Source organism: Artemia franciscana, chromosome 5, assembly GCF_032884065.1.
Source record: "Artemia franciscana chromosome 5, ASM3288406v1, whole genome shotgun sequence".
NCBI classification, from domain to species: Eukaryota; Metazoa; Arthropoda; class Branchiopoda; order Anostraca; family Artemiidae; genus Artemia; species Artemia franciscana.
The window spans coordinates 44,160,172-44,187,848 of NC_088867.1; the positions used below are offsets into that span (position 1 = coordinate 44,160,172).

At 35.6% G+C, this 27,677-nt stretch overlaps 2 protein-coding genes across 5 annotated transcripts in view; one reads left to right on the forward strand and one right to left on the reverse strand.

Annotated features, from left to right (window-relative positions):
• The window catches only part of LOC136027463 (ADP-ribosylation factor-like protein 2), a 127,961-nt gene that overhangs the window by 49,869 nt on the left and 50,415 nt on the right, over positions 1-27,677 (forward strand). Inside the window, exon 4 of one of the 2 annotated variants that reach the window (XR_010617603.1) lies at positions 8,816-9,333. The exons of the other annotated variant lie outside the window; for it this stretch is intronic. The gene's annotated coding sequence lies outside the window, so the exon portion shown is untranslated. Of the gene's footprint in view, positions 1-8,815; positions 9,334-27,677 lie in introns of those variants that run through there. 2 annotated transcript variants of the gene reach the window in all.
• Positions 1,536-27,677, reverse strand: part of LOC136027462 (serine/threonine-protein kinase 32A-like) — a 194,768-nt gene continuing 168,626 nt past the window's right edge. For all 3 annotated transcript variants that reach the window (XM_065704751.1, XM_065704752.1, XM_065704753.1), the window contains 2 exons: positions 9,312-9,452; positions 1,536-2,620 (listed from right to left, as the gene is read on the reverse strand). In XM_065704751.1, coding sequence (XP_065560823.1) covers positions 2,441-2,620; positions 9,312-9,452 — 321 coding nt within the window. In that variant the 3' untranslated portion in view covers positions 1,536-2,440. The remainder of the gene's footprint in view (positions 2,621-9,311; positions 9,453-27,677) is intronic.

Here is a 27,677-nt window from a genome sequence, read left to right on the forward strand (position 1 = left end):
AAGCATCAAATTAATCCCATACAAATAAATTTTGCGTAAATCCAAGAGCACCGGGCATTTCCGGAGAAAATGATCCAAGTCTTCATCATCATCTTTACAAAGGGGACAAACATACCGCCTATCAGGACCAACTATCATTTTATTTTTGTTGGACGTTTTTTGCCTGTTCTGGATTGGAAGACAATTTGCCCTAAGCTGAATCCAACGACGTAGAATCATAGCCGGTAAATTAAATTTAAAATAAACTTCCTCCCCAAAACTAGGTTTTGCCTGATTATAATGTTGTAGGGTTGTAGAATCAAAAACCAGCCCTTGCCAATGCTGAATTTCCTGACTCTCTAATATAAATCGTACCTGGCTTTCTAAATTTGTTGGTACATCACGAGAGCAAAGACCATTATTCCATAAATAAGGCATTCCTACTTTTTCTAGTAATGATTTAATTTGGGATGGCCACGAGGTTTTTTAACCACATTTCAACATCTCTTCATATGCCACTCTTACTAGTCTATCTTCATTACTCTTAGTTAACTTCAACCAGAATCTAAGCATTAAAATATACCTACGTAGCTTTAAAGAAAACAGGCCCATATCACCTTTCTGAATCTGTGAATGAGTTGTCTGATGTAGACCAAACACTCTTTTATAATACTGGAGCTGAAGGGACTCCAGTTGCTGCACCGTTTCTCCACCCCATATCTCTGCTCCAGATTCTATCACGGGTAAAATTTTTGTGTTAAATATTCTTTTATGCATTTTTAGGTTTTTGATCCCCATTATCGTCGGGTTTCTAAATATAGCTGACATGGCCACCCTACCTCTCTTAATTATTTCATCAACATGACTCCTTAGGCTTCCATTTTCCGATAAGATAAAGCCTAAATATTTTATTCTTTTACTTATAAATAGTTCCTTATTATTAAATTTAAATGTATATTTTTCATCGTCCCCAACCTTCCTTTTTTTAAAAATAACAACTTCGCTCTTTTCAGTATTCAGCCTTAACTTTTTTATATGCAAATATTCTTCTATGAGATTCAAAAGAGTCTGTAGATCTTGCAGTTTATTAGCCACCAAAGCAATATCATCTGCAAATAATAAGAGAGATAGTTTTTGAGTCCCTAGGCTAACTTTCGGAGCCCATCTATTCTCTAGAAAATTAACAACATCATTAATAAAAATATTAAACAACTTAGGTGAAAGGGTGCTGCCCTGTTTTACTCCCCGCTTAATATCAAAAAGCTTCGAAAACCTATTATCAACTTGAATGATTCCACTCACACAAGTATACATGCTCACTATCAATCTAACAAATGAATGGGGAAGGCCAATATTTAGCATGGCATCCTTCAATAACTCTCTGCATTCTTCTGTATTGTAGATTTTATACTAAAATAAAAAAAAATATAAGTTAATTTGAAGATTGAATGGCTCAATTGAGTCATGAAGATTGTGCTTATAGTCAGCACTAATATTGAGTTACATTATCACTAATTTAGCTACCTTCTTAATGAAACCTTCATAATTAAGTTAAATAGAAATCTGAATTACATTTTAATAAAGAAATGAAACGTGCATTACATACAAACATAATATAAAAATGTAAGTTATAAAGCAAAATTAGAAGTTTATATTCATAGCAAAATCTTGTTTATACAAATTTCGTGAATAATAAAAACAGCTAGTACAAAATTAATTACAAATCTATGTTGAAATGTGAAAGAACAAAGCAAGAAAAATCACATATATGCATGTTTCTAAAATATTTATTTCATATAATCATTACTTAAAAATAGTAAACACTGTAAGATGATATGACCAATTCAAAATCAATTTGATAGTTTAGTACCAGTGGATTAGATTAAAGAAAATCAGGAAAAACGCGCTGTGTGATTTTTACAAAATACAATCAGTTTCAATTTCAAAACCAAGGTAAAAGGTTAATATATAAAGTTTTTACAAACTGGATAACACTTACATATTTGAATAGAAAAAAACAGTCAAAAGCGGTGGGTTAAAGGATTTCTTCTTTGATGATGTAAAGATGACAGTAGAGGGTTTCTTAGGCTTTTCGTTTGTCCACACTCTTCTTAATCCTACAGCAAGATTTCAAGCCTCATTTAGAGACATTCAGACGATTCTGAGAGAAGAGAGTAACTATATAAAGATCCATTCGAAAATCACACGCAAAAACCCTTTCATCCCACCCCCCCAGGCGTGTGCGCACTCCCAGTCAGGAGCTCCTTGTAGAGCTTCTCTGAGACGTAATAAAATTGTTTTAATCAAAAATTGAAATCTGATTAGAATATACATGAAAGTAAAATCGGTAATTTCAAATCGCCACATTACGAGAGTTCACATGGGAGTTTGTCACTTTGGTCAACTTCACTCGAGTCTCACCTTTTGACGCTAGATCAAGAGCTTTTGTCCAAGTTTGACCTTACTCTTGCAACTCTGATCGTTTGTCCTCGGGGATATTTTTGTTTTCTAATTGAGCAAGAGATCCTTCGATCCTAGCTTTAATTTCTGAAGATGATACTCGATGTTTCTCGGATATTCTTGTTACTTTAAGTCGGTTAAGTGGCACTTTTTCAGGATTAGGATCGCTCTTGGCCATCGCCTAGAAATGAAAAGAGTCTTTTATGATTTTCGTGTTTTTTTTTCCCTGAATAAATAAAAAAGAAAAAAAGAATACTCAATGTTTCTGGAAGATTTGTATTACCTTAAGATGATCAACTGAAAGGATAAGGCCTTTCTTGACTATCGCCTAGAAAGTTAAAGAGTTCTTAGCGATTTTTCCCCTTTTTATCATTATTTTTTTTTAATGAGTAAGTAAGATCGATAAAAACAGACTCTACTCAATATCTCTCGAAAATTTTTACGACGTTTAAAATGGTCAAATGGTACTCTTTCAGGATTCAAGCTGCTTCTGTTAATAATCTTTTATTTATTTTTTCTTTCGGATGTTTTGACACAAAAAGCTGATGCATTTAACATAAATAATGTTTTAAGTTAAGCGAAAATAACGATCATGCCTTTACCTGGGTGCAAACCAAACTTTTATTTGTGGTAATTTTAGTCGCTTAGAAGTTTGAATTGATTATCCACTTTACTTTCTGTTTGATTTGGTTTTGCCTATTCATTTATAATAACTTCTCTTTGTTTTCCTTTGGTTCCATACGTGAATTAAATAAAAAACGAAGTTTTTCTAAACTGAGAGTAAGGAGCAACATTAAAGCTTAAAACGAACAGAAATTATTAGGTATATGAAAGGTGTTGTCCCCTCTTCAACACCTCGCTCTTTACGCTAACGTTCTTAAAGCTTTTAAAAAGCTTCTTATGTTTCTAATTAAACAACCCTTGTGTTTGAGGAGTCGTTCTCAAAGAATTGGGACAGAATTCAAACTTTAACATAAAGATCGAGGTGCTGAGGATGGGGCAACCCCCTCCATATATTTAATAAGTTCTGTTCGTTTTAGATTTGTTACTGCTCTCTTACTTTCAGTTGAAAAAACTTGTCTTTTTCTAAATTTTGATCGTTTTTAAACAATGCCAGGAAATATTGCTGTGCCTCCACGGAGAAATCCCCCTTCCCACTGAAATGTACTCTTGACAATTCGATCCCAGTGAAAATTTACCCCGGACAATTACTCTTAACATCTCCAATTGCAAAATTGATATGGAAAAGAGAAAGCAAAACATTAAAAAGCTTGTATAGGAAATATGGCAAATCCCCTCGCTGTAAAATTTCGTCTGAAAATTTCACAGCCTGGACACTTCCCTCCACTTGGAAAATTTCCCCATGAAAAAACCCTACAAATTTTCGTTGCCGATTTTTAGCTGCCGTTCGAATGAGCACTTTCACAATTTTCTAGGACCTCTGGGTCAATACGATAACTCCTGGAAAAAAAAAAAAAAAAAAAAAAAAAAAACACGCATCCGTGAAAATTCCATATTCTTGCATATAGGTGGCTGAAACCTCTTCAATAAAGTCTTCTGATATGCTGAATTCGATGGTGTCATTTTCATTAAGATTCTTTGACTTTTAAGGTGTATTTTCCCTCTTTTTCGAATATAATGAAAGTTTCTCAGGCTCGTAGCCTTTGATGGGTACCACTAAACTTAATTAAATTTATATATTTCGAGTTATCATAATCAGCTAAATCCTGTGATATATCTATTAGAATCAAAATGCAGTTTTTTAGAGTTTCGGTTGGTTCTCTCTGATGCCAGTGTCTCTTGAGATTCTTGGAGATTTTTAGTTTCCCCAGAAAAATATATGAAATGAAGATTGTTTCGTAAGGCAGATTAGGCTGCCATATCAAAGAAAAAAACAAACAAACAAACAAAGTAAGCCACTAACATTGATGAGAGGCTTGTCTTTTTAGAATTAGGATTTTTCGCTTTTCAATTTTTACTTCTGCTAATTTTCGTTTTATCTGTTTATTATTTTCTTGTTCTTCGCGTTGTTTCCTTTTTAGATTATTTGTTCTTCCAGTTTTGGTTTTTATCAGTTTTTTCTCCTTTTTTATCCGAATAGTTTTGTTTTTTATCAGAATTGTTTCGTTCACATTTTTGTTCAGAAAATTTGTGCGCTTTTCCTTCTAACATATTTCTTTTTCTTTCTTTTCTGTCTTTTCCAACATATAGCACTGATTAAGGGAGGTGGTTGTCCTCCCGAAACATCATTTCGTTTCGTCCAGCAGTTTCGTTGGCCTCATAAAAAAAACATTCTTTTTCTTTTGTTTTGTTTTTTATTCTTTGATATTAAAAGGAGATTTCAGTTCCACATTTTTTTTTCTTGTCTGGAGGTACAAGTAAAAAGAAACAAAGAATTGAAAAAAGTAGAAGAAAAACTGTACAGAAGTAGACTAATGTAAAGCAAGGTAGCAAAAATACAAGAATCTAAGCCCTTTGCTCAGTCCTGTCCCTATTTGCCGTACACAAGCCTGATCAATTGCTTGGGGGCGGAGGACCAAGCAGCTTGTCGTAGATTCAAACTAAAACGACGACCAGAAGTAAATTGTGTTATCCAAAATTTCTTTTTCTATTCCTCAAACGTATTTGAATTAGCATTCAACGTCTTTCAGGCAACACCAATGACTTTTCAAACAGTTCGTGGTAACGAACTGTAGTAAGGAGCGACCCGGCTCAATAGTAACCAAAACTCTAAAAAATGGAATTTTCATACCAATAGCTACATCAAAAGAATCGCATTTTAATGCTGATTTTCAATGCTTCCTCATCAATGCCCCGCTCTTTACGCTAATTTTTTGCTGTTTTAAAAAGAAGAGTTGAGAGAAAGAGTCAAACTTTAGCGTAAAGAGTGGGACATTGATAAGGAAGCAGCCCCTTTCATATACAAAGTAATTTCTGTTCGTTTTAAGTTTTAATGTCGCTCCTTACTTTCAGTTAAAAAAAATTGTTTTTTTTTTTATTTAATCCCGTACAAAGACAAAACGTTTTTTTCTTTAATGAAACTTTTGTTTGAATGAAAACAAAAATTTTGGGGGAGACTGAATGTTGTAACAAAGCAAGGGCATCAAGTCCAGCAGGTGCTGTGGGGAGTTTCTCACTACCACCCCCATGTTATATTTTAAAAACACCGTTTTACGTTTTTTTATAGAATACACCTTATTTTTGTATTTTCAATGGAAAATTTTTTAGAATTACAAAATTGTTGCCTATAAGTTTCGAAACATAATTTGGCCCTCCCCCCCGGCACCAAATTGTCGCTTTTTTAGACCACTGGGACGGAGTTACATACCCAGTTTAAAAATTCCTTAAAAGTCATATCTAAACTAATAAATTCCTTTATATGACGGTAAACTGCTTTTGAATTTTACATAAGAGATTTTAAAGCCTAACTCTGTGCCGCTATGCATGAGAAATGGCTAATATGCATTGATCAGATAACTAGTTATCCGAATAACTTAAAAAAAAATATATACTAATATAGTGACTAATATATAGTGACTAATATATAGTGAATAATATAGTGATTAATATAGTCGCCTGGCGTGTTGACTGAATCGCTCAAAATAACTAGCGCAATGGCGCAGAATCACGTAAAAGATTAAAAATTAGAGATTGGTCAATATGCAGGGGTGTTGCCGATAGTGAAAAGCTGCGGAAATGCCAAAAACTTTCAAGAAAACTTTGGAAGTATAAAGTGAAGGAGCAACATGTAGATATTAATTTTCTAAATTACAAATAAGTAGCATATTTATTTTGGCTGGAAAAGCAGTTTAGAAAAAGACATAATAAAATACCAGTGCGACTAAAATTTTAACTATAATTAACTCAAAAATTGGCAATGCTTTATTAAGTTTTAGATAAATTTTTGGATAAAGTCAAAATAACGCACGATTCGATTTTGTCAATTTTTTGCTGTTCTACGTTCAAACGGTGAGTTTGAGATACATCAATCATATTAAAGATTCAAAGTATTACCATTTTTTTTTATTATAAAAGATGGAAGCTTCGAGCTACATTTTTCCTACCGATAATAAGATTAATCTGGATAAAGATACAAATAGGAAGCATTAGTAGGAAAAGCCATATCCAGGATTTTTTTTTTTTGGGGGGGGAGATTTTTTTTCGGTGGTTGAAGTTACAAAAAGACTTTAAAAACTTGTCAAAAATTTGTTTATATGCATTTGTGTTAAGTTTATCGACAGGTGTGACTATGTTGAGGATCGGGCATAATGTGTCCTTCTTTTACAATAATAAGTAAAATAAACTATTTTGATCCTGAACTTGGCAGCTTTTATGACTAACATCTAGATAAGTCATAAAACTGACGTCCTAGCCCTGTGAACGCAAGGAAGTCTCATGGCATATTGTTTAATTTCCTTGTTTGTTTGTTATTTATTTATATTTTTGTGTGTATATGGCCCATGGGGCTTTGAAATACACTTATCTATCTATCTATCTATACTAGTAATAAGTTTGTTGCACAGCAGAAATATGTATATATAACGAATAGTAGCGAAAATTTCCTCCAGAAATGATACAACATCAAAACACGCTAATTCGGGAAGGTTCCTAAACAGTCACATCTTTCGAGATACTTTTAGCTTTGTATTTGAGTCAACAAAGTCACTTCCGTTTGAATAAGTTAAGAAATAGGACCACAGACTACGCCACTAGATTTGGTACTAGCCAAGATCTACTCTAGTATAAAAAAGAGTATTTTTCATGAAGTAATGACAAATGCTAGAACTTGATAATATACATCTTCATTGAGCAGACTAAGGAAAAATTGCTTAGGCTTAGATTGACAAACTCCTTACAATTTGTTAGGTACCCTTTCATTTACAGATTACTAGGCTATTACGAAGAGTGGCTTAAATAATCAAGTTCTCCTTAGATCGTTAATAGCCAACTTGATTAGGAACTAATCAATTATAATTAAGAGGAAAGTTGTGCAAGAAACATTCAGATTGCATCAGCAGAATTTTCCTCTTTGTTTTGAGCTATTTTGCGTGGGCTTATTTTACAGATTTCCAATGAAATCCCTGTGGGAGAGAAAGAGGGGGGTAAACTGATACCATTGACAACTTTAGCATGTATACGGAAGAAAAGAATCAGCTATACAGATTACAAGACATAGTTCTGCTCCAAATTAGTTTATTTTTACAATAAAATGAACATCTTTTTCTCTTTAGTTATTTTTGCTCAACCGTGATTTTTAAAGTTGTTTTGAATATATATATATATACTATATATGGATTTTCATTGTCGTTTATCTTCTAACCGCAGACAATTTGCTGTCTTTTCATATTGAAAAATATAATTTTGAAATCATTTCAAAGATGTTTGATTATTAAAGCAAGTCCGATACCTAACAACGATACCTACTACGCTGTAAACTTTAGGTTTTCTTTTTTAAGGTTTTTGAACTGTTTTAATCATTGATAAAATATGTTAAAATATTTTTGTAACTACCAGTTAGACGAAAATAGTGACGAAGACCACACTGCCTTTCCATAAAAAAAAAAAGAAAAAAGAAAAAAAAACACGAAGTAAAAACAATAGGGAATTTTTTTCCCAGACAGTGGAATTGAATTCAGTGGATACTTCGGCCCTATGTCCAAGATCCATCTTCAGTACAACACCAGAAATATATATATATATATATATATATATATATATATATATATATATATATATATATATATATATATATATATATATATATATATATATATATATATATATATATATATATATATATATATATATATATATATATATATATATATATAAACTTACATTAGAATATGAGGATTAAAACTAATAATGTTTTTAAAAACATTATTAGTTTTAATTATCGCATTTTAATGTAAGTTTATCCACTAAATTCAATTTCACTGTCTTAGAAAAAAAAATTCCCTATTGTTTCTACTTTTTTTTCAACTACCAGTTTTTTGCTCTTTACGAAATTTAATGTATTTTCATACTGTCTCTTTTCAAAGATATTTGATTATTACAGTAAGTCTAATTCTCTAACAACCATTTCTACGAAGCTTCAAGCTTTTGGTTTCTTTTTTATGATTTTTGAATTGTTGCAATCCATTGTCAAAATATATACAAATATTTTTGCAATTACCAGTTTTGTTCTTTAAGCAATTTAATGTAAACTTTTCCATGAATGAAAATATTATTTTTTTCTAATAAGTTACCAGTGTGACAATGTCATTGCAATACTGATGTATATAAAAATGACATTACTCACAAATTTTTTTTCCCTAAAATTAAGGCCCTTAAAGAATTTTCTCAAACTTTTGACCTATCTAGATTGTTTTTTCAGGCCAGAATATCCCAGGATGCCAATATTGCCGAAAAAATATGGACGCCTTTTCAAGAAAAAATAAATACATACACAATTACTGCTCACTTATAAAAATAGTATTTGTATATACCTATTCACATGCTTGAAAGAGAGTAAAGTAAATCCTCACATGCCAAATAGGTAGCACAATGTCAGCATATCAATTATGGCACGCTGGAAGGTCTCAAGTTATAAGCTAAGCCCAATGTCATAGTAACTTGTTGAAAAGGTCCATAATCACGTGCTTTACGAATTTAAAATTTATGCTAATTTCAACCGAAGAACCTATGGGCATTTCAGAAAAGTAGTGCAACTCTTATGTGCAAAGAACTTACAAGTAAAGATAAACAACAAAGCTGAAAAACCTCTCTAATTCTTAGAGATATCTCCGAAGAAAGCTCCATGGGAAAATAAAAGCAATATAATTGATGACTTTAGGATCTATTAAGAGAAAAGAAGTAGTCAAATAGATTACGAGAAGTAATTCTGCCTCCCAAGCGTTTTCCTTAGCTTCTGTCGCAATCCGAGCAATCTCTTTCTCCCTGTTGTAAGTTGGGAATTCCTCGATAAAGCGTCCTTCGCCATTAGTTTTCTCTGGATCGGAGTCATTCTCTTCCTGGAAAAAAGGAATACTTTAATGTGTTCACTTCTCAGGTTTCTTCGCTGTAATCTTGATATAACTTTAAGCTGGACATTACTGAATTAATTAAGCATGAATATTTATAAGCAGTAGGCTTACAAGTAAGTAAAAAAACAAAAGAAAACACTACCAGATCTGATTTCAAGAGATATAGAGAGGATAGAAAAGAGAGAATCAGGCATAGATACGCCTTTTAATGCAAGCAAGTTTAGTTCATCAAGTTCCAATTTCTCATTAGGCGCGTGAGCGTTTTCTAACAATTTAAAGACAAATTACTTCGATTCAAGGTTTTTGTATTTTCTAACTGTATTTTAATATATGCTTTATATATTAAAAATTATCTTTTTGAAATATTGCTGATGTTTATCAGAGGCAACACTATAGCGTTGCCAATAGTAAAGGCCATATTTGGCTCCAAAATTTTATTTATATTTTCTTTCCCAGAGGCACTTCGTATGGAAGGGGTTATCACATAAGCTTTAGAGGGGGCTCATTCGATTTGCAATCGGAAATTCTAGTCCCCTTTTTAAGATTCAAAAGTGATTGGAGGGCAACTAGCCCCCAACGCCCTTTTTCCCCAAATACATCTGATAAAAATTTTTTAGATAGCCTTTTTGTTAAAAATGCCCCCCACGTCCCTTTTTACCCAAAACCATCTGATATAAAATCTGAGATAGACACTTTGTTAAAGATAGTTCAAACATCAGATAATAACAACCCGGGGTCGACAAAACCGCCCAAGGTCCGGGGATAGGCCTTGTAAATTATGTCCTGGGGACATAAATAGTTCTAATAGAAGAAATGCTCTTACAAGCTTCAAAAAGGGCTCATTTGATTGGAAATTGAAAGTTCTAGTTCACTTGTTACGAGTCAAAAGAGATCAGAGGGCAACTAGTCCCCCCCCACGCCCTTCAATCCCCAAATACATCCGACGAAAATTTTGAAATAGGCATTTTGTTAGGAATAGTTTAAAGATCATATAAATACCCCGAGGTCGACAAAAACCCCAGGGCCCGGGGGTGGGTCTTGTAAGATATGCCCTGAAGGCATTTATGGTTTTTATAGAAGAAGTGCTCTTATAAACTCTAGGGAGGGCTCCTTTGAATAGAAATCGAAAATTCTAGTTCACTTTTTATGAGACAAAAGAGATCAGTGGGCAACCAGCCCCCCGCGCCCTTCTTCTCCAAACCAATCGAATAAGAATGTTGAGATAGCCATTTTATTAAAAATAGTTCAATGATCTTGTAACAAAAACTCCGGGTCAACACACCCCTCCGCCAGGGCCTGGGACAGGCGCTGTAAGTTGTGCCCTGGGGGCATATGTGGTTCTTATAAAAAGGATGCTTTTATAAAGTTCAGAGAGGGCTCTTTGGATTGAAAATTGGAAGTTCTAGTTCATTTTTTAAGAATCAAAAGAGTTCAGAGGGCCAGTAGCCCCCCATATCCTTTTTACACAAACCTGTCCGACAAAATTTTTGGGATAACCATTTTGTTAAAAATAGTTCAAACATTCGATGATAAAAACTCCGGGGTTGAAAAAATCCCCCATGGCCCGGGGGCAGGCGTTGTAAGTTATGCCCTGGGGACATGTATGGTTCTTATAGAAGGGATACTCGTATAAACTTCAGAGAGGACTCATTTGAATTGGAATTGAAAAATTCAAATTGACTTTTAAGAGTCAAAGAGATTATTGGTCGACTAGCCACCCCCACGCCCTTTTCCCAAAATACACCCGACAAAAATTTTGAAATAGCTATTTTGTTAAAAATAGTTCAAAGATCATCTAACAAAATTTGGGGTCGACACACCTTCCCAGGACCCGGAGGCAGGCGTAAAAAGTTATTTTTGGGGGCATATATGGCTCTTATAGAAGGGATGCTCGTATAAACTTCAGAGAAGGCTTATTGATTGGAAATTGAAAGTTGTAATTCACTGTTTAAGGGTCAAAATATATCAAAGGGAAACTAGCCCACCCGCGCCCTTCTTCTCCTAACCTTATCGATAAAAATTTTGAGATAGCCATTTTGTTTAAATAGTTCAAACATCAGATAATAAAACTCCGGGGTCGACACAGCCCCCAGGGTCCGAGGGCAGGCGTTATACGTTACACACTGGGGACGTGTATGGTTCTTGCAGAAGCTAAATGATGCTCAATGATGAAATAATGAAAATGATGCTCATATAATCTTTGGAGAGAGCTCATTCAGTGGAAATTGAAAATTCTAGTTCACTTTTTAAGATTCAAAAGAGATCGAAGGGCAACTTGCCCCTCCCTACGCTCTTTTTATTGGCTTATTTTATTGGAAATTGAAAGATCTAGTTCATTTTTTAAGATCGAAAGAGATGAGAGGACGACCAGCCCCCCACACCCTTTTTCCCCAAACCCGTCCGATAAAATTTTTAGGTAGTCGTTTTGTTCAAAATGGTTCAAAAATCTGATAATAAAAACTCCAGAAATGACACAAACCTCCCATGACCTGGGGGCAAGTGTTTTGAATTATGCTTGGGGGCATATAAAGTTTTTATGTAAGGGGAGGTCGTATAATTTTTAGAGGTGGCTCATTTGATTGGAAATTGAAAGTTCTAGTTACCCTTTTATGAGCCAAGAGGAATCGGAGGGTATCTAACCCCAACCCCCACACATATTCTTTTCCGAAAATACATCCGATCAAAATTTTGAGATTGTCAGTTTGTTTGAAATAGCCCTACGATCAGAAATCAAAAACTTCGGTCTCAAGATAACTTTCCCCCTAAAGCCCGAGGAAAGGGTCCTAACTTGTACCCTGGGGGCATATATAGTTTTCATGGAAAAAATAATCGTATAAACCTAGGAGGGGACTTGAATGATTAGAAATTGAAAGTTCGAATCCCTTCTAATAGTCAAAAGTGATCCGATTGCAACTATTCACCCCCTCTGCCTACCCTCTTTTCCCCAAGTCCGTAGCCCCACCCCCCCAAAAGTCCCCTTTTATCCAAATTCATCTGATCAAAATTTTGAGATAGCTATTTTTTTCAAAATAGTTTAAATATCAAATAACAAAAACTAAGGGATCAACACAGCCCCCCCCCCAAAAGCCTTGGGGATGTGCTGTACGTTATGTACCGGGTGCAGATAAGGCTTTTTCGTCAGGGTGGTCGTATAAACATCAGAGGTGGCTTATTTGATTGAATATTGAAACTCTTATTTACATTTTTAATAGTCATCAAAAGTGATCGGCGGGCCTATACCCCCCCCCCACCCTCTTTCCCAAATGCATCCGATCAAAATTTTGGATAACCATTTTTTTCATATTCCAACGGTAAGATGACAAAACTACAGGGTCTACATACAGCCCCCCTAGACCTGACGGATGGGTTGTTACTTATGCCCTTGGGGCATGTAAAGTTTTTACGGAAAAGGTGGTCGTGTCAACTTCGGAGACTCAAATGACTAGAAATTTATAAGTTCTTGTTCCCTTTTTAAGAGTCAAAAGTGATCTGATGGTAACTGACCTTCCCCCAACGTAAAGGCCAATAGACTCAATTTTTTCCCAGGGGCACTTCATATGCAAGGGGTTGTGTTATAAACTTTGAAAGGGACCCATTTAATGTCATTTTTAAGAGTCAAACGTGATTGGAAGGTATCAACCCCTGCCCTTTCTACGCCCTCTTTTCCCCAAACGCAGGCAATCAAAATTTTGAGATGGCCATTATGTCTGAAATAGTGAAGAGGTGAAGTAATTAAAATAATTATCCTCGGGGGTTCAGAAAACCTCCCACTGCCCCCAGAGCAAGAGCTTTAAGCAATGAAAGCTGTTCCATTGTTCATATATAAAGTTTTTATCGAAGCAGTAATTGTATATGGTAATCAGTAATTGTATAAACGACAAGAAATTACTATTAAAGAATAAATGAAACCCAAAATGAACAAAAATTAATTAAATAATCGCACCAAAAGAACATACAACAAGTACTGACATAAATGAACCAACTGTAAGAAAACACCATTAAAAAATAAATGAAACAAAAAACGAACAGAAATTAAATAAGAAATCTTAGCAAACAAACTTTATTTGTTTACTAATTATATATAATTATTATAATTTATATATATTTGTGTTGCGAGAGCAACACTTTGGTTTTGTCGTGGTTTTTATTTTTTGTTCCTAGCACCCCGATTTCAGCTTATTCCTAGAAAGTGATAAGGGTCTAACCTCTGCGGTTTTTACTGAAAGTGTGGACCTTAGGCCGGATTGATGAATATGACTTTATATTTTGGAAAGCTTCGTAGAACTCTTGCCTGGGGCCAGAAAGGATGGTTTTTGCTTGTCCTTGAGCCAGAGCCTATAGTGTGTGAAGTGAAGAGGAGTTGTATAGCCTATGTCAGAGAGGACTATCTGAAGTTATGCAGCCAAGCTTTCGTTTCATCAAACCATGTTTCTGCTTTCGAGTGGAAAGCTCCGTTCTAGCAGGCAAGCAGGCAGGCACCAGTTTCAAATTGAAGATGGACTAAAACCTATAAGTGTTAAATATATGCGACAGTTACCCTGCCCCACAGCCAATATATCTTCTTTGAGTGATAAATAGAAAAATTTAGAGAAGCAAAAAAGCGGCATTTTCCCACGGGTCCGAAAGTGCTGCTATCTATTGTTTCTACCCATTTCTGTTCGTGATTTCAGCTGAGTTTATCATTCGGTTTTTCGCACTTGGGATTGCGGTAGAGAAATGGTATCAGATATGCCTCTTAAACTTTAAAATTTCTCTCATTGCTAAAGAAATGAGAGTTTATCCTTTGACGTTAGAAAGTTGGCCTACGGCAAAAAAGTCAACTTTTGAACTAAAACAGATAGATTTTTTTTTTGACGGCAGTCGATAGCTTTTGATGAGCTGATCAAAGTATATGTCATCCATTTTTTTGTACAAAAATTCCTTCATGAGATATACCAGTTTGAAAGTTTAAAGGGGTTGACAACTTCAGTAGTAAGGTACACACTGAAACCAAAAATCGGCCGATACCAATTGTGAGACATATAGGGGAGTTGTAAGCAACAGTCGGCTGTTAGCTCATAATCATCCTCGGCAATGAGGGGTTCGCAACTCTTACTAGTTGGTGTACCTATTTTTTGTTTCCGTTGTATTTGATGGTAAGACCAATTTGGTTCCAGTGGTAAGACATGTAGGGGACTTGTAAGTAATAATCGGCTGTAAGGCTACAATCATCTTTAGCAATGAGGAGTTCGCAACTTTTGCGAGTTGGTGTACCTAGTATGTATTTTAGCATCCTTACAGATTAACAACTTCAGCGTTTAGTCGCAGCGAGGAAACAAAACCAAAGTGTTGCTCTCGCAACACTTTACTCGGAGAAGCCGAGCAAAGGTTGCCGCAACACCTCACGTTGCCCATGCAACGTAGATCTAGTTATCTTTATAATAATATGATACATATAATTTATATTATATATAAACAAATAAATAAATGTTAAAAGTATTGCGTCATTGGTGCTTTACTGAAAACCATATGTGTCTTGAACAGTCTTGGAGAGAACTAATAAAATTAAACTGAAATATTTGATATATAATGATATTAATTTCTGAAAGCTCATCATTTCAAAATTTAATTCTACTCTGGTTTAAAGTATCGGGATTACTAAACTATTGGCTTCTCTATTGAGAAATTCCTGAATTAAACGTTGAACCACTTCTCCAATCATATATTCAAATACATCATCAGTTCCTTAGGTCTCAAAGGGTATCAATAAGAAATGCAATGGTTGAAATAAAAAATCAGCTGACTTACTTCTCCAATTCATTCAATTGCTGCTTTGATTGTTTGAGTGAATGAATTTTTTCTTTTATTTCTCAGTTATTCTTTAGTATCCGTCGTTGGCAGTTCAAATTTGTTTGGATTTTGTGCAAATCGCAGATATTGGCCCCCAAACCCACGGTGAATATTTTTGAGATAGCTATTTTGTTAAAAATACTTAAAAGGTTAAACATCAAAAACTCCGGTATCGACACAACTCCTCGGGGCCCAGGGGTAGGCGTTGAAAGTTATGCTCTGGGGGCATATATGATTTTTTCGGAAGGGATTCTCGTATAAACTTTTGAGAGTACTCATTTGATTGGAAATTGAAAGTTCTAGTCCACTTTTTAAGAGTAAAAAGAAATTCGAGGGCAACTAGCCCTCGCCCATGCCATAAGGCTTTAATGTTTTATTATTTTTTATTTTCTCCAGAGGCACTTTAAAAAATAGTTCAAATCAGAAACAAAAACTACACGATCGACACAACCCTCCATGGCCCGGGGCAGGCGCTGTAAGTTATTCCCTTGGGGCATATATGATTCTTATGTAGGTTGTTCCCGTATAAAGTTCAGAGGAGGTTCATTTGATTAGTAATTAAAAATTCTGGTTTACTTTTTAATAGCAAAAAAAAAATCAGAGGGAAACTAGCCCCCCGTGCTCTTTTTCCCCAAAATCACCCGGTAAAAAATTTATATAGCCATTTAAAAATAGTTCAATAGTCAGATAGAAACCTCTGGGGTTGACATAGCTCTCCCTCACCCCAGAGCCGTGGAGCAAGGGTTTTAAGTTATGCCCCTGGAGCAAATAAGTTTTTATGTAAAGGATCGTCGCATAAATTTCAGAAGTGGCTCATTTTATTCAAAATTGAAAGTTCTAGTTATCTTTTCATGAGTCGAAAATGGTTGAGGGCCATCTACCCCCCAACACACACCCTCTTTTCACCAAAAGTATCGGATCAAAATTTTAAGATAGCCAGTTTGTTCAAAATAGTACAACGAACAGATAACAAAACTTTTTGTTCAACATACCACCCGATCCCGGGGAAGGGTTGTAACTTATGCCGTGGGGGCATATAGAGTTTTTCAAGGAAGAGGTGGTCGTATTAACTTCAGAGGGGACTCAAATGATTAAAAACTGAAAGTAGTGTTTTCGTCTTTAATAGTTAAAAGTGATTTGATGGCAACTAGTCCCCCCTCCCCCAACTCTCTTTTCCACAAATACACCCGACTGATTTTTTATATAGCGATTTCATTTAAAATCGATCAAAGATCACATAACAAAAACTCCGGGGATAATACATCCCCCAGGACGCAGAGGCAAGTGTTGTAAATAATTATGCCCCAGGGTCATATAAGGTTTTATGGAAGGGATGGTCGTATAAAATTCAGAGGGGACTCATTCGGTTGTAATTGGAATTCTTGTGCCCTTATTAAGAGTCAAAAGTGATCGAAGGGCAACTAGACCCCCCCCAATGCCCTTTTTCCCAAATGCTTTCGATCAAAATTCTGATATAATCATGTTCAAAATCCCTTAAAGATCAAATAACGAAAACTCCAGGGTGGACACAACCCCCCATTGTCCAGGGACAATTGATGTTAATCGCAACAATCCGGGGGAAAAGTTATCCCCAGGGGCATAAAAGGTTTAATGTAAGAGGTTGTCTTATAAACTTCAGAGATGGCTCATTTGATTGAAAATCTAAAGTTCAAGTTACATTTTAAGATTCATCAAAAATGAATGGAGGGCACCCCCACACCCTCCTTTCCCAAAATTTACCTGATCAAAATTTTGAGTAGTCCAATGTATGGTCAAAAGTTTTGATCAAAAGTTTGGTCAATAATTTTGATCAAAAGTTAGAAATAGTCAAATGATTAGATGACAAATTATTCGGGTTCAATATATCCACCTTCAGCCCCGGGGGAAGGGTTTTAACTTATACCCAGGGGAATAAAATTTATGGAAGAGAAGCTTGTATAAACTTCAGAGGGGACTCAAATGATTTAAAATACCACATCATTCCTTGACCTGATTCTGTCTCATGGATTCACACTTGTTCTCTCCAATAACTTCAAGCTTAGATAATATCCTATGATTATACTCATAAGTATTTGTATTTCAGAAAAACCTAAATGTGTTATATACTTTATTACAACTAGAATATAATATTACGAGAGAAAGAGGTTCATTCAGTGAAATGAAAGAAAGTTTTTATGGCACTTGGTATCTACCAAGTGACATATAGCGATCGCAAGTTCTGTCGGTCTGTCTGTCCCAGTTTTGCTACTTTAGGCACTTCCAGGTAAGCTAGGACGATGAAATTTAGAGGGCGTATCAGATCAGGGACCAGATCGAATTAAATTAGGAATTGTCATTTCGCTGATTCAACCATCTGGGGGGGGGGGTGGGTTATGGTTAAATCGGAAAAATAGAAAAAATAAGGTATTTTTAACTTACGAACAGGCGATTGGATCTTAATGAAATTTGATATTTAGAAGGATATCATGTCTCAGAGCTCTTATTTAAAATCCTTACCGGATCTGGTGACAATTGGTAGAGTTGGGGGGGATCCTAAAATCTTTGAAAACGCCTAGAGTGGAGGGATCAGGATGAAACTTGGTGGGAAAAACAAGAACAAGTTCAAGATACGTGAATGACATAACCGAACCGGATCTGCTCCGGATCTGGTGACATTGGGGGGGCTAAAATCTTGGAAAAAGCTTAGAGTGGAGGGATCGGGATGAAACTAGGTGGGAAAAATAATCGGAAGTTCTAGATAAGTGATTGACATAATCAGAATGGACCCACTCCATTTGGGGGAGTTGGAGGGGGGGGGGGTCAATTATGAAAAATCAGAAAAAAGAGGTATTTTTATTTTACGAAGGAGTGATCGGGTCTTAATGAAATTTCATATTTAGAAGGACCTTGTAACTCAGATCTCTTGTTTTCAATCCTAACCAGATCCAGAGTAATTGGGGGGGGGGAACCGGAAATCTTGGAAAACACTTAAAGCGGATAGTCCAGATACGTGAATGAATGAATGAATGAATGACTGTATTTAAAGCCATTTTTCAGGCCGTATACATACATATATAACAACAAACAAACTAAATTATGTAACAATCGACTTTCGAATAACAAGACCCTTCCGGACAAAATTTGCCACTGCTACTATATTTATTTTCGACGTCAACTTCAAAGTTCCAAGAAGGGGCTCACGACTATCCACTCCAAGAAAGCTCCCTCTTAGCTCATTTAGCCCCTGGCACCTGAAAAGAAAATGGTCTAGCCCATCAAGATCACCGCAAATTGGACAAGTGTACCGCATTTCTGGGTGACACCTATTTTTCCAAATACTGTAAAGAGGGAGACAGTTTGCTCGCACCTGCATCCAAGATCTCAGGGATTCTTTTGGAATCCCTAATTTAAAATATAACTCTTCACCATAATTTTCTTTCACCTTATAGTAAGAACTTAAGCTTTCCGACTGGCTAAGGTCATTCCACCATTTCTGAATTTCTTGGTCTTCCAGCCTTATTTGGATCTCTGACAGAAAGGCCTTTTGATCTGAGATTGGGCCCTCTCCTCCATTCCATGCATACGATAGACCTGTGCTGTCCAGTAGTTTTTTGACATGGAAGGGCCATGACGATTTTTGTCCCAGGGTAAGTAATTCATCATACGCTGCTCTGATGAGTCTTGAGGAGGGACATTGCAGTATTTTTAGCCAAAACTTAATTAGTTGGATCTGTCTATGTTTTCTCATTGAGAAAAGTCCCAAGTCTCCCTTGATGAAAAGTGTGTGAGTTGTGGCGTGCAGACCTAGCATTCGCTTATAATATTGTAGCTGTAGAGTTTCTAATGAATTTGCCACTTCTAGGCCCCATACTTCCCGTCCATAGTGGAGGATTGGCCTTATTTTTGAGTTGAACACGTTTTTGTGCATCTTTAAGTCACCTATTCCCGTCAAATTACTGTTCCTGAACAGTGTTGCCATTGCTGCTTTTCCTCGATTTGCCATCTTTGAAATATGATTGCTCCATCTTCCGTTCGATGTTAGATGGAATCCTAAATATATTAACTGAGACACAACCTTCACAGCTTCACCATTCAAATTAAAACTTTCTTCATCTTTATTTCCTGTTGATTGTCTACGGCAAAAATGACATACGTTCATTTATGTCATTCATTGTCTACGGCAATGAATGACATAACCAGACCGGATCCGCTCCAGATCCGGTGACATTGGGGGAGTTGGGGGGGGGACCTAAAATCTTGGAAAACGCTTAGAGAGGAGGGATCGAGATGAAACTTGGTCTGAAAAATAAGAACAAGTCCTAGATACGTGATTGACATAACAGGAAAGGATCCACTCTATTTGGGGGGGGGGGGGGTTGGGGGGGTTAATTCTGAAAAACTAGAAAAAAAAGTATTTTTAACTTACGTAGAAGTGATCAGATCTTAATGAAATTTTATATTTAGAAGAACCTCGTAACTCAGATCTCTTATTTTTTATCCTGACCAGATACAGTGTCATTGGGGGGGGGAGTAGGCGGAGGAACGGAAACCTTGGAAAACACCTAATGCGGAGAGATTAGGATGAAACTTGGTGGGAAGAATGAAAACATGTCCATGATACGTGACTGACATAACTGGACCAGATCCGCTCTCTTTGGCGAAGTGGGGGGGGGGGTTAATTCAGAAAAATTAGAAAAAATGAGGTATTTGTAACTTACGAATGTGTGATCAAATCTTAATGAAAATTGATATAATGAAGGATCTTGTGCTTTAGAGCTCTTATTTTTAATACCGACCAGGTTTGGTGACATTGGGGAGAGTTGAAGGGGGAAACCGAAATTCTCGGAAAACGTGAAAATTGAGGTATCTTTATCTTACGAATGGGTGATCGGATCTTAATGAAACTTGATATACAGAAGGATCTTATGTCTCAGATGCTAAATTTTCAATTGGAATGGGATCTGGAGACATAGAGGTCAGAGAGGGAAAACAAAAATATTGGAAAACTCTTAGAATGGAGAGATCTGGATGAAACTTTATGAAAAGAATAAGAAAAAGTTATAGATACATGATTGACGTAATTGAAATGGATCTGTTCTTTTTGGAGGAGATGGGGGGTTTTGATTTGGAAAAATTAAAAAAATGTAGGTATTTTTAACTTAAGAACGGGTAACCGGATCTTAATGAATTTGATATTTAGAAGGAACTCGTGTCTCAGAGCTCTTATTTCAAATTCCAACCAGATCAGTTGATATTGGAGGGAGTTGGAGGGGGAAACCGGAAATCTTGGAAAACGCTTAGAGTGGAGAAATTGGGATGAAACTTGGTGGGTAGAATAAGCAAATGTCGTAGACACGTGATTGACGTAACTGTACTGGATCTGCTCTATTTGGGTGAGTTAAGGGGTGGGGTGCAGCGCTTTGGCGAGTTTGGTGCTTCTGGACGTGCTAGGATGATGAAAATTGGTAGGTGTGTCAGGGAGCTGTACAAATTGACTTGATAAAGTTGTTTTCCCTGAAGGGACAGGGAAAATTAGAAAAAAGAGTTATTTATAACTTACGACTGGGTGATCGGATCTTAATGAATTTTGATATTTAGAAGGACCTCGTGACTCAGAGCTCATATTTTAAATTCCAACCGGCCTTAAGCCTCGGATTTTTTCTTTTAAATGAATCTATTGATTCTTCGAATTTTGCTAGAGCTCATGCCATATGAGCTCTTGGCTCGTCCGGCCTCGTCACAAGTGCCATATGAGCTCTTAGCTCTTGTTTTAATCTCTTTCACAAAAAAGTTTCGATTTCAGATTATTTGCTTTAGAAAACAAAACCTGGATATTTGTGATTGCATTCATATGAACAGTGTTTTGGCAAATTAATATTTCCCAAAAAATGAATTTCTCCCAAGTCGAGACCTATATAGATCGTTTTGTCATTCCAGAAAATGAACGATAATCTTGACAAACATTGAGTGAAGCTCGCTCTATTGGTAAATTAAAAAAAAAAACAAGTTTTTTTAACTGCAAGTAAGGAGCAACAGTAAAACTTAAAACGCAGATAAATTATTCCGTATATGAAAGGAATAAAAAATTATTCCGTATATGTCCCCTCCTCAACGCCCGCTCTTTACGCTAAAGTTTGACTCTTTCTCACAACTCTACTTTTTTTTAAACAATAAAAAAGTTTAGCGTAAAGAGCGAGGTGTTGAGGAGGGGACAACCCCTTTCATATACCAATAATTTCTTTGCGTTTTGAGTTTTAGTGTTGCTCGTTCCTTGCAGTTAAAAAACTTATTCTTTTTTAATTTAATTTATGAACGTTTTTGAATTAATGCATGCTTTGATTTTGGCTCACCGCACATGAATAATTAAAACGAGATTTGTATATTAATTTTTTTTTGGCTAAATGGCGTTTTCTCATAGTTTTGATTGGACGATTTTGAAAAAAAGGTGGGGGGGAGGCCTAATTGCCCTGCAAATTTTGACTACTTAAAAAGGCAAATAGAACTTTTTATTTTTTTACGAACGTTTTTTATTAGTAATGAATATACGTAACTTACGAATTAATATACATAGCGAACTTTTATATTTGTATATTTTTATTATGTATATGAGAGGGTTTGCCCCTAGTCAATACCTTCTTCTTTACGCTAAAGCTTGAATTCTGTCCGAATGATTTAAGAATGACCCCTGAGTACAAAGGCCGTAGAAGAAATAGTTGAAATTACTGAAAATACTTTAGTGTAAAGAGCAAGGTTTTGTGGAGGAGACGAACCCCCTTATATACGTAATAGTTTCTGTTCGTCTTAGTTTTTAATTCTGCTCCTTACTTCCAGCTGAAAAAAACAACTATTTTCTATTTATTTTCTCATTGTTTTTTTTAAAAATAATGCTAGAAATCCATAGTCCCCTTCATGGAAATTCTCTTCTCTCATGGTAAACTCCTCCATGGAAAGATTTTCCCATGTAAACCCCTCACCCGACCCCCTCAACGTCAAAAAGGCCTCCTGAAAACGTATGTACAATTCCCAATAACCATTACTATATGCAAACAATGGTCAAAGTTTGTAATTTGCAGCCCCTCCCTCGGGAGCTGTTGGGGATGAAATTGTCCTGAAAAAAAATATTAAGAGGTTTTTTGATTATGCTGAACAAAATCCCTATCTCAAAATTTTGATCCAGTGACTTTAGGAAAAATGAGCGTGGGAGGGTGCCTAGGTGCCCTCCGCTTTTTTGGTCACTTAGAAGGACACTAGAACTTTTAATTTCCGCTAGAATGAGCTCATGCGACATTCTAGGACCAATGGCTCGATACAATCACTGCTGAAAAAAAAACAACAAATAAACACGTATCCGTGATTTTTGTAGATAGGAGCTTGAAACTTCTACAGAAGGGTTCCCTGATACGTTGAATCTGATGGTCTGATTTTCGTCAAGATTCTATGACTTTCAGGGGGCGTTTTCCCCTGTTTTCCAGAATAAGGCAAATTTTTGAAAATTTTGATGGGTATGACTAAACTTGATGAAACTTCTATATTTAAAATCAGCATAAAAATGCTATCATTTTGATGTAACTATTGGTACGCCCCGCTCTTTATGCTAAAGTTTTTTAATGCTTTAAAAAGTAGAGTTGAGAGAAAGAGTTGAACTTTAGCGTAAAGAGCAGGGCGTTGAGGAGGGGATAGCCCCTTTCATATATGGAGTAATTTCTGTTCGTTTTAAGTTTTAAGGTCGCTCCTTACTTTCAGTTAAAAAACTTTTTTTTTATTCAATCAGATACAGAGGCAATGCTTGATATTTCAGCATATGCTGCCTTTCCAAAGCTCTGCACTTATTGAGGTTGTTTCATCTTATGCATTTATCAAGAAAAATCATAGAAATAAATTCGATGCAGCTCCAGATTTAAAACTCTATCTACCATTGATTACTACTACTACTACTAACAACTCACCGCAGCACCAAGCTACCTGAGGCCAACACAGATGCACACACTCCTCCTCCATCCCAATCTATTCAAAGCCTCACTCTTTACACCCTTCCAGGAAGTTCCCATTTCTTTTAAATGTTTCTTTATGACATCCTCCCACCCCAACTGTGGAAGACCTGCTTTCTGTTTAGCCCTATACGGTTGGCCGAAAAGGACAATCTTAGGCAATTTGTCATCCTTCATCAGGAGAACGTGCACTAGCCATCTCAACCTTTCTCTCATTATAGCCCTAGAAAGCGATATTGAACCACACCATTCTTACAGCCTACTGTCTGAAATACTATCAGTCAGTCGGGTATCCAGAACGATCCGTAGGAAATTTTTCTGGAAAACATCTTGCAAATCTGCCTCCATTTTTCGCAGCTCCCATGCTTCAGAGCCATATTTGACCACTGTCATCACTGTACCTTCCAATATTCTAATCTTGGTTTGCACACTTATCTTCCTATTCTTCCAAAATTTTTTTTACTGTGAAAAAAAATCTTGAGCCTTGGTTATTTTACTTTTAACATCTTCATTGCTCACACCGTCTTTACTAATAATTCTACCAAGGTAAATGAAGCTGTCCACCTGATCAATCTTTTCGTTATCTAACGTCACCTTTTCATCTTCACTTATTCCTAGCCTTAGTGACTTAAGTCTTCTTAACATTTCTAAAAGGCAAAACCTCTCAAAATTCATTCATTTTGCTCACACTTTTATTCAGGATGCTTAAATCCTCAGCATAATCTAAGTCCAGGAGAGTTTTTCCTCGCCATTTGATTCCGTGATGTCCCATTGCCTTTCCTGTGCTTCTTAAGACAAAATCCTTCAAAATAACCCATAAAAAGGGGGACAGACCAAAACCCTGCTTAATTCCCGATTAATACGAAGCCAGCCGCCAGCTTCATTTCCTAACTTAACCGCAGCTGTGTTATTCTCGTAGAGAGCACTAATCACTTTAATGTATTTGTCTGGTATACCATACAATGATAAGACCTTTACTAAAGCTCTTCTATCAGCAGAAGCGATTGGACCTTCCATCAATTGCTCCAGATTTAAGAAACTTAAGCTCAAATATCCAAGCTTAAAGATCTGATTGAAAAGTATTAAGTTTTCTCTTTATAAATGTAAACATTAAGCTTTCCATTCATAAATGTTCATGATAAATTGTTTAAAAAATAACAACGCAAAATTTTTGTTACTATAAAATTATGCTAAGAAAGTACCCAAGTTTGGTTTAGGATTGTTCAAGATTCTTTTTCTCTTAATTTTTTTAGGGGGTGCTCCATGGTCAAAATTCTTGTTAAGAGGTAAAGGGCTTAGCATTTTAACATCGGAAAATGGTAGTACGGCAGTTTCAGAAAAAAAATATACAGTCCTTTTCGAGAAAAATATTTTCGACAAATATATATGCGTAAAGATATATCCGCTTAATGTTTAGGTTTGACTTAGAAAAAATTAAATATTTGAGTATTAGAAAAACAAATATTTTTTCTAGCTATAGGAAAACGACGATAATATGAGGATGTGTTTTTGATATCGAATCAAATGATCAGAGGTAAAGAAACACGAGTAGGGAGTGACTTGGGCTAAAAGTAATCAAAACTCAAAAAAGTACTTTTTATAACAATTAATAAATAAAAACAATCAACGTTTTATGCTGACTTTAAATTATAAAATTCACCTGAATTTAAGTTCCCCATCAAAAGCTACTAACTTGAAAAAATTGCCTGATTTTTGAAAAGGGGCAAAACCAGGCCCCTACAAGGCCCCATTAATAAAAAAAAAACCCGTCAAATTGGGCACATCAGAGAGCCATATTGTTGAAGTTTCAAGATCATATATGGAATTTTGCATTTTCTCTCCTATAAGAAGGATCAGAAATGCGTGTTAATTTATTTGTTGTATTATCCCTAGGGATGATCGTATCGAACCGATCGTCTTGGAAAATCGAGAAAATGCTCATTCGAAGAAAAGTTATAAAATTCAGTGCTATTTTTCAGTAGAAGAAAATGACACGCTAAAAAGTGGCACTTTCCGCCATTTTATTATGCACAACTACAATTTATTCCCATTGGACCAAGCTGCTTTCGAATGAAAGCAGATAGCCAAATGAAATAGCCTTTTGATCTAAAGTATGAATAAACTGAATATCGACCTTCTTAGTTTCAGAGGCAGGAATGCCATGCGATGGTGCATTGGTTCCTAATATAGACATTTATTTCAAAACTTCATTTACCTAAGTTGATTCACTTGGATTTTGATAAAATTATGTGCTGTGATACGTAATTACGAATCAATTGTTGTAGAGTAGGGGTGGTGGATCATTGTATAGGGGGTAAGGAGTGTCTGATGATTTAAAAACCACATTTTCATATAGGTTCTGTGGGAGGGCGGCTGACTTTCAATTGCGGATAAATGGCTTCTTTTGTAATTTACGCCGAAATTCGACTTTTGTCCCAAATCTTAAAGAAAAGAGCCGTTGTATTGGATTAAGAAGGCACTATAGCGTGCTATAAAACTTTAACTTAATGAATTAGAGGTTGAGGAGGGATCAGCCCCCCTTACCTATGGAGCAGTTTTCACTCGTTTGAAATTTTGATGTCGCTCTTTACTTGCATTTTAGACAACATGTTTATAATTTAATAATATCGAAGTCGCATAAGTCAAGTAAGTAAGGAAAACATTCATATATTGTTCAAGAATTTATCCTATGGAAATGAGTAATGACAGCATAATGACCTTAAAGGGCCCCTATCTCTTAGAATCTCGATCTGAACACTTTTTTTTAAACTTCTTCAAGAAGCAGGTGCTTGTTACGTAATAGGGTTTGTTTTCTTCAGGATGTAAATGTTTTTTACATAACAGGGGGTGGTTTTTCAAGAAGTAGTCAATTGTTAAGTTTAAAAACCTACGAGGACCAGGAAAAAAACCTTCAGGGGGCCGCTAGTCAAGATGCAAACTTATACGCTACGTTATAGGGAATGTTTTCTTCAGGACATTCGTCAGGACGTTTTTTAATACATTTTCTTCAATACATTTTTCTTCCAGATTTCTTTGAATGTTACGTAAAAGGGAATGTTTAGCTGTGTTAAGGATGATGCATTCCAGCGTGATTTGTTTCTTCATACCCCACGGGAAACCCGCGCTGGTAACTGAGGAGGGCACATACATGGGGTATTAATAAATGACGATGCACACGTGTGACTTTACATATACTTTGAGAGGTTTTTTCTTCAGGATTTCATTTTTCTTTCAAGGTGTTTTTTTTCTTCAGAGGGTTTTTTCTTTCTTTGAGATTTCACTTTCTTCAAGATTTTTTCCTCAGAGAGAATTTATAATCCAAAGAGTTTTTGTCCACTTTAGGAATCGAAAGAGATTTCCTCTCAAAGGAATGGAGCACTAGACAGCTTGACAAAGCAAGCCTTCCTTATATTTAAATTCGGGGAATACTTTCTAATGCAAAACGTTTCGAAAAATCTATGGATCGCGTATTTTCTATATCTGGAATGATCGACATTTGGGGGAGAAAATCAATTCCTGGAAATTGTTTACATTTGACATGCACCTGCTTGTTACAATGTTATTAACTTTGTAACGTGACCTAGACAGGCTAAGTTAAGTACTGAGTCAGTGAGATGTTATATAGCAAGGGCTTTAGATATTTCATTGTGTAAATGATTGCGTATTGAATATTCACCCTGGAACAAGAAACCTAATAGACACAGAGTTTTCATTGTACATACAAGTTTTATTAATAAGAAAAATCACGAAATCACAGAAAAACAGAGGAGACTCCAGGTGGGAGGGTTCTTATTAGAGGGCGATAAAAAAATTTAAGGTGGTATTTGGCTAGGTGAGCAGCCAAGGTTTGCAAGTGGAAGAGAATGCCAAAGAGCCCGTAAATCTGGATTCTTCTGCTTCTCAATCATGCTGAATTTCGGTTGTGATATTCAAAAGTATTGAAAGGTTTCTGGGGTATATTCTTCAATTCACAAATTATCTATATTGTTCTTATCAGAATAAATTTTGATGAATTCTAAGCTAGTGAGCTTTACATGTTTTGATTCAGCATAAAAACCAGGCTTTGTTTTGAAACTTTCTTTTTCTTAAAGCTTAATATTTATAGAAGGCCACCCTTTTTTTCGATTCACGGCTGTGAACTGTTTGATAAGCAACCTTATTTTATCAACCCATGAAGAATTATTTTGCATAATTAATAGCGTTCTTTTCCAGTTTAACAAAAAAAAGTCACTAGTAATTTTCTCATTGGTCCTTTTCAGTAAAATTTTAGAAAATTTTTGGAAATTTGGAAAATTCACTTAAATGGACTATTTTTAAACTTGCAGCATGTGTCAGAAAAATTTTTGTATCAAACTTGAACCCGTATCGTAGTTTAAGTTCCTTTGGAATAGTTTAAAAATGTGTAATGAATAGAAAT